The following is a 14249-nucleotide window of genomic DNA, read 5'->3' on the forward strand; positions in this document are numbered from 1 at the left end:
TTTTTAATTATTATAATAAATTTATTAATGTTATAATGTTAATTAAATATTGTTGAGTTTTATAAAATTTTTTTTTATATAATTATGACATTTTTTATTTAACTAATAAATAATTATAATATACATTTAAGATTATCATTTAAATTAACACGAAATTATATTTTAATAATATAATTAGTAAAATAAATATTTTTTTAAATTTATTGAAAAAAATAGACTTTTTGTTATGAAAATACTGTAAATTAATTAAAAGAATTAACAATTTTTCTTAAACTATTTATTTTTTTCATTTTGAAAGACAGCTTTTTAAAGACTTCTGAAACTTCATAAATATCATTTATTAAAATGTATTTGTTGTCATTTATTTATCTTAATAGAACTTTTAACTCAATATTTGTTTAGTTTATTTGTTAAAAAGATAGTGAATTTAAAAACGCTAACATTGCTCCTGAATATTAAGTATTTGTCTCAAAGTTTTTTTTATCTTCTATCAAATATGTTATTTTTATAAGTTTATTTGGAAAAAAAGTAAAAAATATTTTTTATAAAAGTAATTTATTTTTGAAAACTTTAGTCATAATTCAATTTTTAATAAAAATTTTTTTTCAAAGCATAAATTATAATATCTTATTTCATTCTTTTCAATTTTTGTTAATTTATATAACTTTCACAAAAAAATTATTAGTACACAAAATTTTTCAAATGATAAAGAAGACTATGAAGCCTGTCGTACTTAATATTTGAAAATAGAATCATATTCTAAATGCATTAATGAAGATGCAAACAAAATAAAAAGTTTAAAATTTTTTTAATACTTGTGGTAAAAGAAAATAATATTTTTTTTTTTAAAAATTTTTTTTATTTACTTAAAAATAATGATTTCAAAGTTCTTATTTAAAATTTATGGTAAGATGTATTTCATAAAATTCCAATAAAAACATTTTTCATAAGTAATTATTTTGAATGTTATAGATTTAGAAGCAAAAATAAAAAAAAATTGTTTCTTTGTAATATAAATAATATTTTAGCTCATACGAAACTAATGAACTTGAGACTCAAAGCTTTGTACATTTAAAGGGAAATTACAAGCGTTTTATTTTTGTAAATCACTGATTCTGGAATTCACATAGAAACAATATAAAAGATGTCAAACTGTTTGTTTTAAAATTTTGCTATCTAAAAAATATTTTTATTTATTTAATTAACCTGAAATAAATGCTTTGCTGTTTATTAAAAAAATTAAAACAATGTAATTAAAAAAGCGGTGAAACTAACAAGAATTTAAAAATATAGAAAAATTATATTCCAATGATAAGATATATCATTATTATTCTTTAAGTTCTTGTTTTATCATTAACTTTTAAAATTAATTTTAAGGATTTTATTAATATAACAATATTTGAAAAATTTTATCATTTGACATCAAATTACAATATATTTTCTAAAAAATATAAACTTAAGGTTGGAGGATATAAGAAGTTTTATTTTGAAATATCAATTTAACTGGACTTTATTAAATATTATTTAATCTATCGTTTACTTTCATTAATTTTACTTCTAATTTGTTTATTTTTAGTAATAATATTATAACTTTGTTTTATTTTAAAATAAACAATGTCCTTGTTTACAATATGATTAAATTATACTTAAATTTAAAATAAAAACCTTCATTTTGAATTTTTTTTTAATTGTTTATATAGTTAAGAAATATTCTATAATAATTGCTTTTTTTTAATTTAATAAATTTTTTTAATTTTATAAACTATATTATCTCTTGGCTTTTAAAAGATATTAATTTTTGTTTAAATATCAAAATATGTTTAATTATATTAAAAGTGCCTTTATTTACTATAATAGATAAATTAAAATAAAAGAATAATCACAAAAATTGAGGATGAACACATTTATTTTAAATATTGGTATAATGATACTTCTAAGTAATTAGGCACCATGGAAACGAATTAAATAAATTTTTTTTAATTTTAAAAATGGATAAGGCAAATATAGTTTTAAAATTTGATAATCAAATGAATTATCATAAATCAGGTAATTTTTATCTTTTATGATAAAAATTTATTTTTATTTTAGAACCATTGGCAAGTTTACCACTTCAAATATCTATATCATGCCATATTGCTTTATATCTTCCATTATTAACTTCTCAAATAATATGTTTTATTTTAAAGGTTAGTAAAATTACTTAAAAAATAATTAATTATAATTTTTAGTACAAGTATCTATCATCAATTTATTGTGATATTTTAATAGCTATATTTATTGTACATTACACAATAGAAATTATTCGATTATATTTAGCATATGCTGGAAACAAGGGAGAAAATGTAATACTTTATTTTTAATTATATAAAATAATTATTTTAGATTCCAAATTTGTCTGGTGCTTGGATAACTGGATTGATACTTCAATTACCAGTAACATGTTTTTTATTATTCAATCCAGATATAATACCATTACCATTGGAACTTTTTACTCAATCAATTCATTTTATTTTACTTATAATAGAAATAGTTACAGGATTTTTTACAATTCATATTATAGCTGATTATCAAGTTAAAATATTTAAAAATAAAATTCTTATGGATGATAACAAAAAAAACAATTAACAATAACTTTATTTTTCAAAATAATATTATAGATTGACCTTTAATGTTCGCTTTGGGAAGCTTAACCGAGAAAGAAGCGTTAGTCCATATATCACTCGTGATAACAATCTTTTCAATTTGTATTTATAAGAAAAAACTGCACAAATTTTTTTAATTATTAAATCTATTTAATTGAAATTATATTATTTTTAAAAATGTCTTCTGATGATGTTCTTCCATCATCATCTGGAATATTATTCCAGGAACAACGATTAATTAATATTCCAGAATTAAAAAAAAGAGTAAGTAATATAAATTTTTTATTTATATTATTATGTAAATAAAGGTTTTACTTTTAAAAGATATGCCTGAACATTTTTTACGTTTCTCTGAATCTATTAATCTTAGTAGGGAACATATCTCATCAATATCTAATATTGATCCTGAAGAAGCATTTTATCGTTTTGTACCACCAAATACACGTGGAAGGCTTATTATTAGTGTTATGGAAGCAAAATTAACAAAAAGTTATAGTCTTGTTCGTATGGATCCTTATTGTAAAATTCGTGTAGGAAATGTAACATTTCAAACTCCTACTCATACTAATGGCGGTAAAAATCCAAAATGGGATAAAACAATTAATGCATACTTACCAAATGGTGTTGATTCATTTTTTCTTCAAATTTATGATGAAAAACAGTTTACTAAAGATGAGTGTATTGCATGGGTTCATGTTATATTAAAAGAAGGAATTTTTCATGGAGAGAAATTTGATGAATGGTATCCATTATCTGGAGCACAAGGAGATGGTCGTGAAGGAATAATTAATCTTCAAATATCATTTTTACCATTAGATAATTATCGAAGATCTATTTCATTAAGCGAGTTACAAATTTCAACACCAAATAATACTTATTATGATGAAGCAGAAATTGATGAGTTATCTTCAATGTTCCCAAATATAGAAAGAGAAGTTATTAAAAGTGTTTTAGAAGAAAAAAGGGGAAATAAAGACGATACAGTAACTATTTTGCTTGAACTTAATGATAGTTAAATATATTTTTTTTTATTTTTCAACAAAATATATGGTATTTTTCTGTCAGTTTTCCTTTCTTATATAGAAGAAGATAAAAAAAAAACTCAATAAGTAAAAAAAATATATAATATTTTGTTTGTAAATTTATTTATGTAAATTGTTCAAAATATAAAATCTATTGGAAATAAAATTTGTTAAAAGTTGAAAAAATATATGATTAACATAAAATTTTTTGAGATAGAACAAAAAAAGTCTGTCATTTAATATTTTAAATTTTTTTTATAAAATTGTGTTGGATATGGAAAATATTAAGCTCTTCAAAATAAAATGCATATTTTTAGATGTGTGTCGCTTGCAGTTAGCTTTAACTAATAGCTAGATACTTTTCAATAAACCTAACCATTTTGTTTAGTTTCTAAAATTACTTCTACAAAAAAGCATAGAATATATGCCAAAAAAAAAGTTTATCATTTTTATTCTTAAATAATAATAAAATGCTATCCAAACTCGATATTCGTAGTATTTTCTCTTTTAAGTGCAAAAGACAGACAACCACTTTTAAAAAAGCAGAAAATATAAATAAAATTTCTTGCAAAAATTTATGATTGCTACTACTTTTAAAAAGAGATTAAAATGTCAAAAAAGCAATTAAAAGTCTTAAAAACGAAGAGTTTAAAAGTGTTATTTAATCCTATTTAAGACATAAAAGGATATAAATAGGAAAACAATTTTTTGACCAATAACTAAAAAAGCCATTGTTTTGAAGTTTCGTTATTTTTTTTTTAGAGTAATAAAAACAACTTATTTTTAGATTGTGTTGTATTGTGTAATAAAAAATAGATTTTCTACGACAATGAGGAGTGTACTGAATAGTAGTTAAACAAAGATGAAAACCTAAAACAGCATCCAAAACTTTGATAAATATCTAATAAATTTATTTCTACCGTTTGGTGCATTTTTGAATAACTTTTGTATTTTGAATTCATAAAACCTGGTTAAAATTGATTCTGAATTATGATATGTTCAATTAAAAAATTTACAAAAAAAATGGCTCAAGAATGATTTTCTTTAGTTGATAAAAATGTTTTTTTTTTCTTCATAAAAATACTCCTGCTTATGCTTTAAGAATGATGCTCTACAAGCTGAACAAGTAGAACAAGGAATCTCTCTCTCATCGTCAATATTATCAAGATTTTGTACTGACAGATTTTTATTTTTTAAGCATTTTGATTAATTCTCCAAAACAGAATCATAAAAAACGAAGTGGCAGTCAATTCTGTTTTTAAAATTTTTATCGCTTTTTAGAAAAGTTAGTTTTTATGTTACAAAAATATAAAACTTATTCTTTGTAAGGAACAATGTATTGTTTCTAATGGCTATTGTCATTTAAAAAAATATTAATTTTTTGTTTTGAATTACGCTTTTAAACATATTATCAAAAAGTATTTATTTCTTTTTTGGACAAACTAATATATATAACCAAATATTAAAATAATAAAAAACGATAACAAAAAACAAATAATTTCTTTTAATTTATATTTTACCCGTCTTTAGAATCCTTAAATTTTAACTCCGATTTATAATAAACTACTAAATTCTGCAAAAGTTTACGGAAAACATCCTTCATTTTTTTTCTGTCTCCTTATAACTTCTGCGAGGTTACTTTTCAAGATTTCTAAAAAAATACTTTGGTGCCTCTTTTCTTTCAATTTTACACATTCCCACAATACTTACTTTTTTAAATTTGGGCTTTAAACACAGGATAAAAAATTTTATTAATGATTCATTCTGAAATAAGTAAAATCTATAACCAGAAGCTTACTGATCTTTTAAAACCTTTAAATATCTACAATAATAGTATTTTCTTTTTCTATCTTATCTTTTGTTGCCTTCAGAAGATTTTCAATTATTTGATCTGGAACTGTGATGGAAAAACATTCTTTCATTTCTCTGCAAATTTTACAAAAAATCTACACATAAAAAAATTTTTACCAAAGTTATTCTTTATCTGTGTAAGGGGGATTCACCAATTTTCAAAGTTTTTTCCGGTCTTCTTATCTTCTCAAAAACATTAATATTCGACGAAGTTACGCTCATCTTTCTTATGATATTCGACTAATTAATATCGGTGTTGTAGCTTATTTTCAATTCTTTTTCATGAATTTAAATAAAACTAATTCTTTGTTCCGACATTACATGAATCATATTGCTGTCATGGAGTCTATTAATACATTACTAAAACATGTACCAATTTTTATAGCTTTTTTATAGGACAATTCTTTTTTTGCTGCTATACTAAAATCTTTTGTTCAAATAAAATTTTTTTTTATGATATTGTGAATAGATTCCTTCATTTGAAATAGTGCAGTGCAACATCAAAAAATCAATGGCACCTTATTCATTTTTAAAAAGACTTTAAAAATTTATTTTATTTTAAAAATATTTTTTAGATAAAATGATAAAAAAATCATTAATAACACTTTTTTTTAATAGATATTATAAACAAAAAGTTTTTTTAAATATAAAATACTTTGTTTCAAATGTTTATAGTAATTGATTTAAATTTCATGTTTACTAATATTTTTTTACACATTTCAAGTATATTATTTGATTTAAAAATAATTTTAATCTTACCAGTAAAATTAAAAAAATATACTTTAATAATTTTTAGTCTTACTCTAATGGCTTGTGTTTTGACGATTCCAAAAACAATTTATTTTATTTTCATATGACATGATTAATTTTTCTTTTTTTAGTTTAAAAAAAGTTTTTTTTGAAATGTGAAAGTAGCGAAAAATGTAATTTATTCAATAAAATTTTCTGATCGAAATAAATACATATTAAAACATAAAAAAGTGATTGTAAATCAAACCAAATACTTTGTTAATTTATCATTGTCAAATTTTTTTCTAAAAAAACTTTTAAAGTAACATATAATTACAATAAAAAGTGTTGTTTATAAAACGTTATTAATTTGTTACAAAATGGTTTTCATAAAGAGAAAGCATCGTAAAATAAAAATTTAATATATTATATAAAATTATCTTTTATGTATAATTATTTTTTTCAAAATATATGAAAATTTTTAATTATTATTACTGATGCATTATTTATACATTTTTATAAAACATGTGTTTGTAAATTGATAGAATAACTACTATACTTGATAATACAATGTAGAATATGAAATATAACTTTTAATGAAAATATATAAAGCAATTATAATGTTTAACGCTAATATTATGTCAAATAAACCAAATCCTGTCTAAACTTCAAAATGAATTATTTGCGAGTTATCTTTGTATTTTGATAAGAAACCTATTAGAAATCATTACTGACGTAAGTCTTTTTTTGTTTAAATTTAGTTATTTCTCTTCCCTTAATAAGTACTAGATTAATCTAAATTTAAGTAATATTTATTGAATAAAAAAAAAATTGAAGTACTTATTAAACAGAGCTGATAAATTTTTTTAATGATATTGTTACTACGGTAAACATTTTAATAAATAAGATAAATTTTAACTACATGAAAAAAATTTTAATATTTTTAAATAAAATTCTAATATAATTATATAGTTTACAAGCTAAAGTTATTTACAATTAAAATACAAAATACAAAAACATTTTTATATAATCTATAAGAATTAATTAATGCAAAAGTAATTTTTAAGCTATCTTTTAATTAAATAATAAAATGTCATAATACAAATATTTACCAACAAATTTGATGTATTATTTGGAATAATTGTTTAATATGTGTGATAAGACATCCATTTTGAAAATAACATAATGGATAAAAACATGTCATATGTAAAGAACAAATTAAATGGTACTTGTCTGCTTCGGTAGGATCAGATAAAGAACGATAAAAAATATACAAAAAAAACAATCAAACAATAAGAAAGGTATTTTATAATTGATAATAAAATGGCTACAAGTATATGATAAGAAATATTTTTTAAGCAAAAATTATTTTTTTTAAAATAAATATTTTTAACTTATATGTAGCTGAACAAAATGTCATAAAGTTTTTTATTAAATATGAAATTCTTCCTATAAAAGTTTATGTTAAAATTGGGAAAGAAGAAGAAATAGTGAAAGTGGATGAATCGAAATTTTCAAAGCGCAAAAACAATGAAAGCTAGATGTAAACACATGTATGAATTTTTTAAAAAATTTGTTTTTGTTAATTGTTTATGATCTTGAAATAGTAACACCACTGAGAATCATTTAGGAAAATGTGGCTATGGAAACTACTATCTATCCAGATGATTGGAAAACTAAAAGAACCAGTAATCACGAAACTTAAGAATTCACATATTTCAATGTAAATTAAAAATACCAATTGAGAATCCTAAGTCTGAAGCAACACTAAATGGATAGAACAGATGTGAGGAAACGCAAAATAGTAAAAAATAATAGTGAAGCATTTTTAGAAATATGCTAAACAGCTAGCTTACCAAATTCATTAAAAAAAAATAAGAAAAGGAAAAAGAAAGATTGAATTCTTAAATTACTACAAAATGTGTGCAGCTTTTTAGCATTTAAAAGAATACAAAAGCAAAAAAAAAACAAAACATTGAGAAATTTATTTTTAAATGTTTTAGTTTAATTTTTTTAAATGAAATTGTCAAATAATTTAATTTAGATAATCCAGAATATAATAATTCTTTATTAAAAATTTAACTATAACTTTTTCAACTAATATTTATGAATAACATAAATTGTGATATTATTTATTTTAACATACAAATTTTCTTTTTAAAAAATTATTGTTCTAAAATGAATTTTTAATTAAATTGTAAGAACTATAATTAATATAAAAATTATAATAAAATAAAAATAGAATTTAATTGCATATTTATTAGTTTAATATGAATGTAATGATTAAATTTTTCTTCATCTTTTATTCTGTTTGTAATAACTAAATTTTTTCGAAATTGAAATTTATATATTATTTTTAATATTCTTTTTTTTAATACATTTCAAAACTTTTTATAAAATTATAAAAATTATACTTCAAGAAAAAAAATATAATTAATTATTTTATCAAGACAATATTTGTATTTTCTGTTTATTATATGACAAAAGTTTTTTTATATACTACACTTTTTGAACGGAAAATGATTTTTTTTTCTTGCTTGAAAACGGAAGAATTTTTATTAAAAAATTTTGGATTTAAAAGAGTATAATAAAATAGCTAAATAATGTTGGAACAATATTTCAGATTTTTTCATAATTTTTAAATTGTATTAAATTTCACAAAAAAATTTTAAGATATGTTAAAAATAAAAATTGTATGATAGATTGACTATATAAAAATATAATCCCTTTCTATGTTAACAAGTTTTATTATCATGTTTCTAATTCCAAGCAAAATAATAGAGCAGAAATAATAACTTCATGTGTAATTTTAATTTCTATCTACCATAAAATGGAAATTTTGATAAAATAATAGAAAACTATAATTCTTTTAAAATATTTCACAAAACATGATATTTATTTCAGCTAAAGAAACTCAGACAGTGCAATTTTAAAATAAAATTCAATTAAAAAACTAGAAATGTTTATCAGATTGAAAAAATACTAACGACAAAAATGAAGTATTTAAAAATTTATAATCTAGAAATTTGAAATAGAGGATTTAAAATATTATCAGCATTTAAAATAAAAAGATTATAAATTTATAGAATTTTTATACTTTTATCAAACAATAAGTGTTTAAAATATGATAATATTTAATTTTTTAGACCAGTTAAAGATTATATAACTCTTTTGGGAATTATAAAATATTATTAAAATGAAATTAAAGAACATCTCATTTGTAATATTAATAGAAGTACTTTTGAGTATCTAAAATCAATTTAATATTGTACAATAATATTAATTTTTATAATGTAGAATAATGGTAAAAAACAACATAGTCTAATTTGCTGTTTAAAATTCATTTTAGTCAAAAAATTAGATTGAAAATGAGCTAAATTTAAATATATCTATGAACCACTAACAGATACATATACAATATATTCAATAGTTATGATAAGAAGTAGATTTTTAATTTTTATCATTAAAAAAGATATAAATGTTACCAAATTTATAAATTTTAAACAAATGTTAAAAAATTTATAATAAATTTTAGAAAAAAATTGGTTTATTAAAACTTAAGAATAATCATAAGAATGACATTGTATACGTATTAGTAATATGAAAAATATTATTTTCTTTTAATTTTAAAAATTGTTAATAAGATATAAAAATTAAAAAATATTAATCATTTTTTTTTATTTTTTTTAAAACAATTATCAAGAAAACAGTTTTAGATATATATATTTCGAAGAAGTTTATCTTAATAAATATATCCTAGTTAAGCAAAAAAAAATTGGTTTTAGTTATTAGATGTAGAGAAAAACTCAATTATTGTAAAAATTAGTTACTTGAAAAATATTAGTGAAATAATTTATAATAATAGTAAAAAAGAAAAAAAGTATTAAGTCAAAAATGCTTTATCAATATAAAAATCATATTATTTACAGGTAAAAATATAATTAGTGTTATTGAAGACTACCTTATATTTTCTTTAGTTTTATATTCTTATGGTTACAGCAGTTTATAATTACTTTTTAGTCATTTTTAAATGAATATAATTAGTTCCATAAATTTATAATTAAAAAAATAACATTTATTATGTAACAGTTTTGTTACAAATAATAGTAAAAATAAATTATATTTAGTTGGATTTTATTTTGAGACATTCTAACTACATATCTTTTATTCTTCTTTCCTTCTGACGTACTTGCTTTTTTGGTTTTGTCTACTAAGTTATATCTACTTTTAACATTACAACTATTATAAAAAACAATTGATAATATGTATGACATTAGTTTAAAAAAATTTTTTTAATTTTTTTTTTATAAATTTTGATAATTTTAATACAACTAAAAATAAATGACATACATGGTTTTTTTTATTGATAAATGTGACATTATTCAAACAAATTTTCAAGAATGTTGTTGCTAAGACACATCTAAATATGATTTTAAATTTTAAAAATCTTTGAATACAATCAAATAATTTTTTTATCTTGATATTATAGAAGTATGCTTATTGATTTATGAAAATAAATATACATATTTAAAATAAAGTAATACAAATTGAAAAGTACAAAAACGAGAAGCATCAAAAAAAAATTACGTAATTTTATAATTATTTTCATGAAACAATCTACTGTAGTTAACGACTAGAAAAGATTAGAATTGCTTTTTTTTAGCAATTTAAATAATAAGTTTAGTTTATTGTAATATACATTTCAAAATTTTATATGATTAGCTTTTTTTTGAAAAACATCATATTAAAAGATGATTGGAACACTTAAAAAAATTGTTTTTGTTTCACAAGTTATATGCTTTATCATTAAAAAAAATGTATTAAATAGATCATAACTTTAATTTAAGATAAAAGAAATTTTAGACAACATTTTCTTAAATTATTTCTAAATGAAAATAATAAATTTTTCAACGGTAAAATTAATATTTAATTTAATAGTTTGATTTATAAAAAAAATTTTTTTTTATAAACTAATTATTATAAATTAACCAATAAATAAGATTTAAAAAATTATTTATCGTATAAATTATGCAAATTTTATATAGTAAAATAATTTTTCAACTCATTAAACTATAGAAATTTCAAAAATAATTATTTTTAAATTATCAATATATAATATATTTAAAATAGTAAGATTAGAATAAATTTGTGTAAGAAATTAATCAAATCTAAAATCTGGATTTTTTCTAAAATCTACACATCCATTACATTCACAATATTCAACACCAGTTCCACACCAACCATTAACACTACAACAATGAGCATTTTCACTTTCAGGATTACAAATAGGTGTAGCATTGTTTAATAGTTTGGGAGCATTTTTGCCACATTTTCCTGAGTTTTGAGGTGACTGAGAGTATGTCCACCAAGCAATGTGACTATATTTATAGTCTGGTCTCTCTTTAAAGTTGATACATCCATCACATGAACAATGTTCACTTGATGAACCACAATATCCAGCTGCTGAACAACAAAATGCGGCATCATCATCCGGGTTACATATTGCATATTCTCCATTTTCCATTAAAGGTACATTTCTTCCACATCTTCCACGTTTTCCTTCTTCAGCATCCATTGTATACCTATAAAACAATTTTTTTATTAAAATTAAAATATTTATCTTACCATTTAACACTTGAAGAAGGTTTTGTTGGTTCTTTAAGAACCAATTCTGGATATTTACCATAATCAACACATTCTGGACAATCACAATATTCAGGTCCATTACCACAATAACCATATTTTCCGCAACAACTAAATGCACTATCTTCTGGATCACAAACAGGATAATATCCATTATAAAGTGGAGCTGATTTACCACACATTCCAGCAATTGTCTCATTCTCATCAGCCGTCCACCATCTTTTTTCATTTAATGGAGAACATTTAAATGGTTCATTATCATTTTTATTATTACATAAATTATAAGAAGTAATTGTATCAAGTAATGTGTTACTATCATCATCATATTCAATTGCCCACATCATTACTCCTCCAAGATTTTTTTTCTCAATATATTTCATTTTTTCTTTTATTGATCTTGGATTTTCAAATGATAAAAATTTCTTTTTTTCAATTATATATGGTACTTTAGATTTTTCATGATATTTATAATTTTCAATATTCCATGTACAATTAATTTTATGTTTTAATGATCTCCAAGTAATATGTCCACCATCATATTTACCTTTTTTATTTTTAATAGCCATTCTCCACATATCATCTTCTTTATCAATAGGTTCTCCTACATTATTCCAATATCTTCCATAAAGAGGAATACCCATATTAAGTTTTGAAAGATCATTTGAATTACAATAATAATATTTTATTGTCCAATCAACATTCATTTTACCTGACATTGATCTTAATGATCCATGATATAATGGTGCTGGTGGACCAGTAAATGCACCCCATTTTGAATCCCATGCTCCAAAATAGTCATAACTCATTATATTAACAAAATCAACATAACGAATTAAATTAGTAAGATCAAATCCTGGATTTAATGTCCATTCACCGGCAGCTCCTGCGAAAGATATAATTAATTTTTGATATCTCCCAATCTTTTTTTCATAATAATTAAATGCTTCTCTCAATTCTTTCATAAGGAGAACATAATTAAATTTATCTTCTGGTACACCTTCAATAGCTCCACCCGTTGTTGGGTACTCCCAATCAATATCAACTCCATCAAAGTCATACTTGTCAATCATCTTAACAATTTCTAAAATAAATGCTATTCGTCCTTGAGGTGTTGAAGAAATTTTACTAAAATGTTCAGAGTTTTCCCATCCACCAATAGCAAACATTATTTTAAGATTAGGATTAACTTTACGCATAGAAAACAGGTGAATTAATTTATCTTGAGCTAATTTATTTAATTTTGAATCTTTTATATCACCAATATATAATGATCCATTACTATTTAAATGAACAAATGAATAAATTACATGAGTTAAACTTCTAGCTTGTGATTCTGTAATAAATTTTTCTAACCATGATGTGTAATAACCAATAACTCTTCTTGAACATTTATTTGAATCTGCTAGTGTTACTGTTTTTTTCAATGTAATAATAAAAAATATATAAAATAAAAGATATTTAAAATATTTTATACATTTCATAATTTTTATCAATTTTTATCTGCAATAAAATATAGTTAATATCAAGAAATGTTAACATTAAAATATATACTTTATATTTAGAATTTAATTGAAAAAAAAAAGTCACACAAATTTTATCTAACAAAAATATTTATTGGTTACTCATAATAAAATTTTTTTAAGAAAAAATTAAAAAAATACTTATAAATGCAACAAAAATTAACATTAAAATAATATATAAATGTTTCATTGTATTTATAAGAAAATAATAACATTTAATAAGTTTAAAATTCTTTATATTTTTATATATTTGTTATACCGTTTTGTAATGGTAATATTAAACTACTTGCTTGAATAAATGATGAAAAAGTAATACAGTTAAACTTAAATACTTATAGCATTTAAAATAAATTTAAAAGCTTATAATTTTTGTTATTTACTTCTAACAAGTCATTTATAAATGGGAAATTGATTGTTTGTTTTTAAAATCAAAAGATTATTTGCAGTCCATTTTATTTATTTTAAGTATCTTTTCATTGATACCCATATTAAAAAGAAAATTTACCACTTGTACTTTTCTTTATTTTTATGAATTTTAATTTTTTTTTAAATCAACATATTATTTTCCTTTTCAAATAAAAAATTTTTTTCAATTAAAAAGAGAATTTATAAAACAAAATCAAAATAAAGGCAAAAAAACCATTTTATAAGATTGTTAATTTGATAATCAAAACTTTTAGTTATGTAAAATATTATATAAACAAAATTATTTTAATAAATATAGGTTAACACAGATTTTACCAAAACTGGCTTCTTCATGTCATTAAACATTTACTCTTTTATCTTATTTATATTCTTTTTAAAAAAAATGATAATAGTAATAATAGTATATTCAAATCATT

At 20.5% G+C, this 14249-nt stretch overlaps 3 protein-coding genes across 3 annotated transcripts; 2 read left to right on the forward strand and 1 right to left on the reverse strand.

The window, feature by feature from the left end:
- Window positions 1-1988: 1988 nt before the first annotated feature.
- On the forward strand, window positions 1989-2625 carry SRAE_X000126500 (Transmembrane protein 17; the record flags this gene model as incomplete). The annotated part of the gene is made up of 4 exons (XM_024647007.1): window positions 1989-2046; window positions 2089-2186; window positions 2229-2342; window positions 2383-2625. 4 exons carry the CDS (start codon window positions 1989-1991, stop codon window positions 2623-2625), a joined length of 513 nt encoding a protein of 170 aa, XP_024498729.1.
- Window positions 2626-2819: 194 nt separating this feature from the next.
- Window positions 2820-3658, forward strand: SRAE_X000126600 (Toll-interacting protein; the record flags this gene model as incomplete). The annotated part of the gene is made up of 2 exons (XM_024647018.1): window positions 2820-2906; window positions 2951-3658. 2 exons carry the CDS (start codon window positions 2820-2822, stop codon window positions 3656-3658), a joined length of 795 nt encoding a protein of 264 aa, XP_024498730.1.
- Window positions 3659-11402: 7744 nt separating this feature from the next.
- On the reverse strand, window positions 11403-13368 carry SRAE_X000126700 (Chitin-binding, type 1 domain and Glycoside hydrolase, family 18, catalytic domain and Chitinase II domain and Glycoside hydrolase, catalytic domain and Glycoside hydrolase, superfamily domain-containing protein; the record flags this gene model as incomplete). Its single annotated transcript, XM_024647030.1, has 2 exons — window positions 11403-11826; window positions 11870-13368. 2 exons carry the CDS (start codon window positions 13366-13368, stop codon window positions 11403-11405), a joined length of 1923 nt encoding a protein of 640 aa, XP_024498731.1.
- Between the last annotated feature and the right edge of the window lie 881 nt (window positions 13369-14249).

Source organism: Strongyloides ratti, scaffold srae_chrx_scaffold0000002 (assembly GCF_001040885.1).
Source record: "Strongyloides ratti genome assembly S_ratti_ED321, scaffold srae_chrx_scaffold0000002".
Classification (NCBI taxonomy): Eukaryota; Metazoa; Nematoda; class Chromadorea; order Rhabditida; family Strongyloididae; genus Strongyloides; species Strongyloides ratti.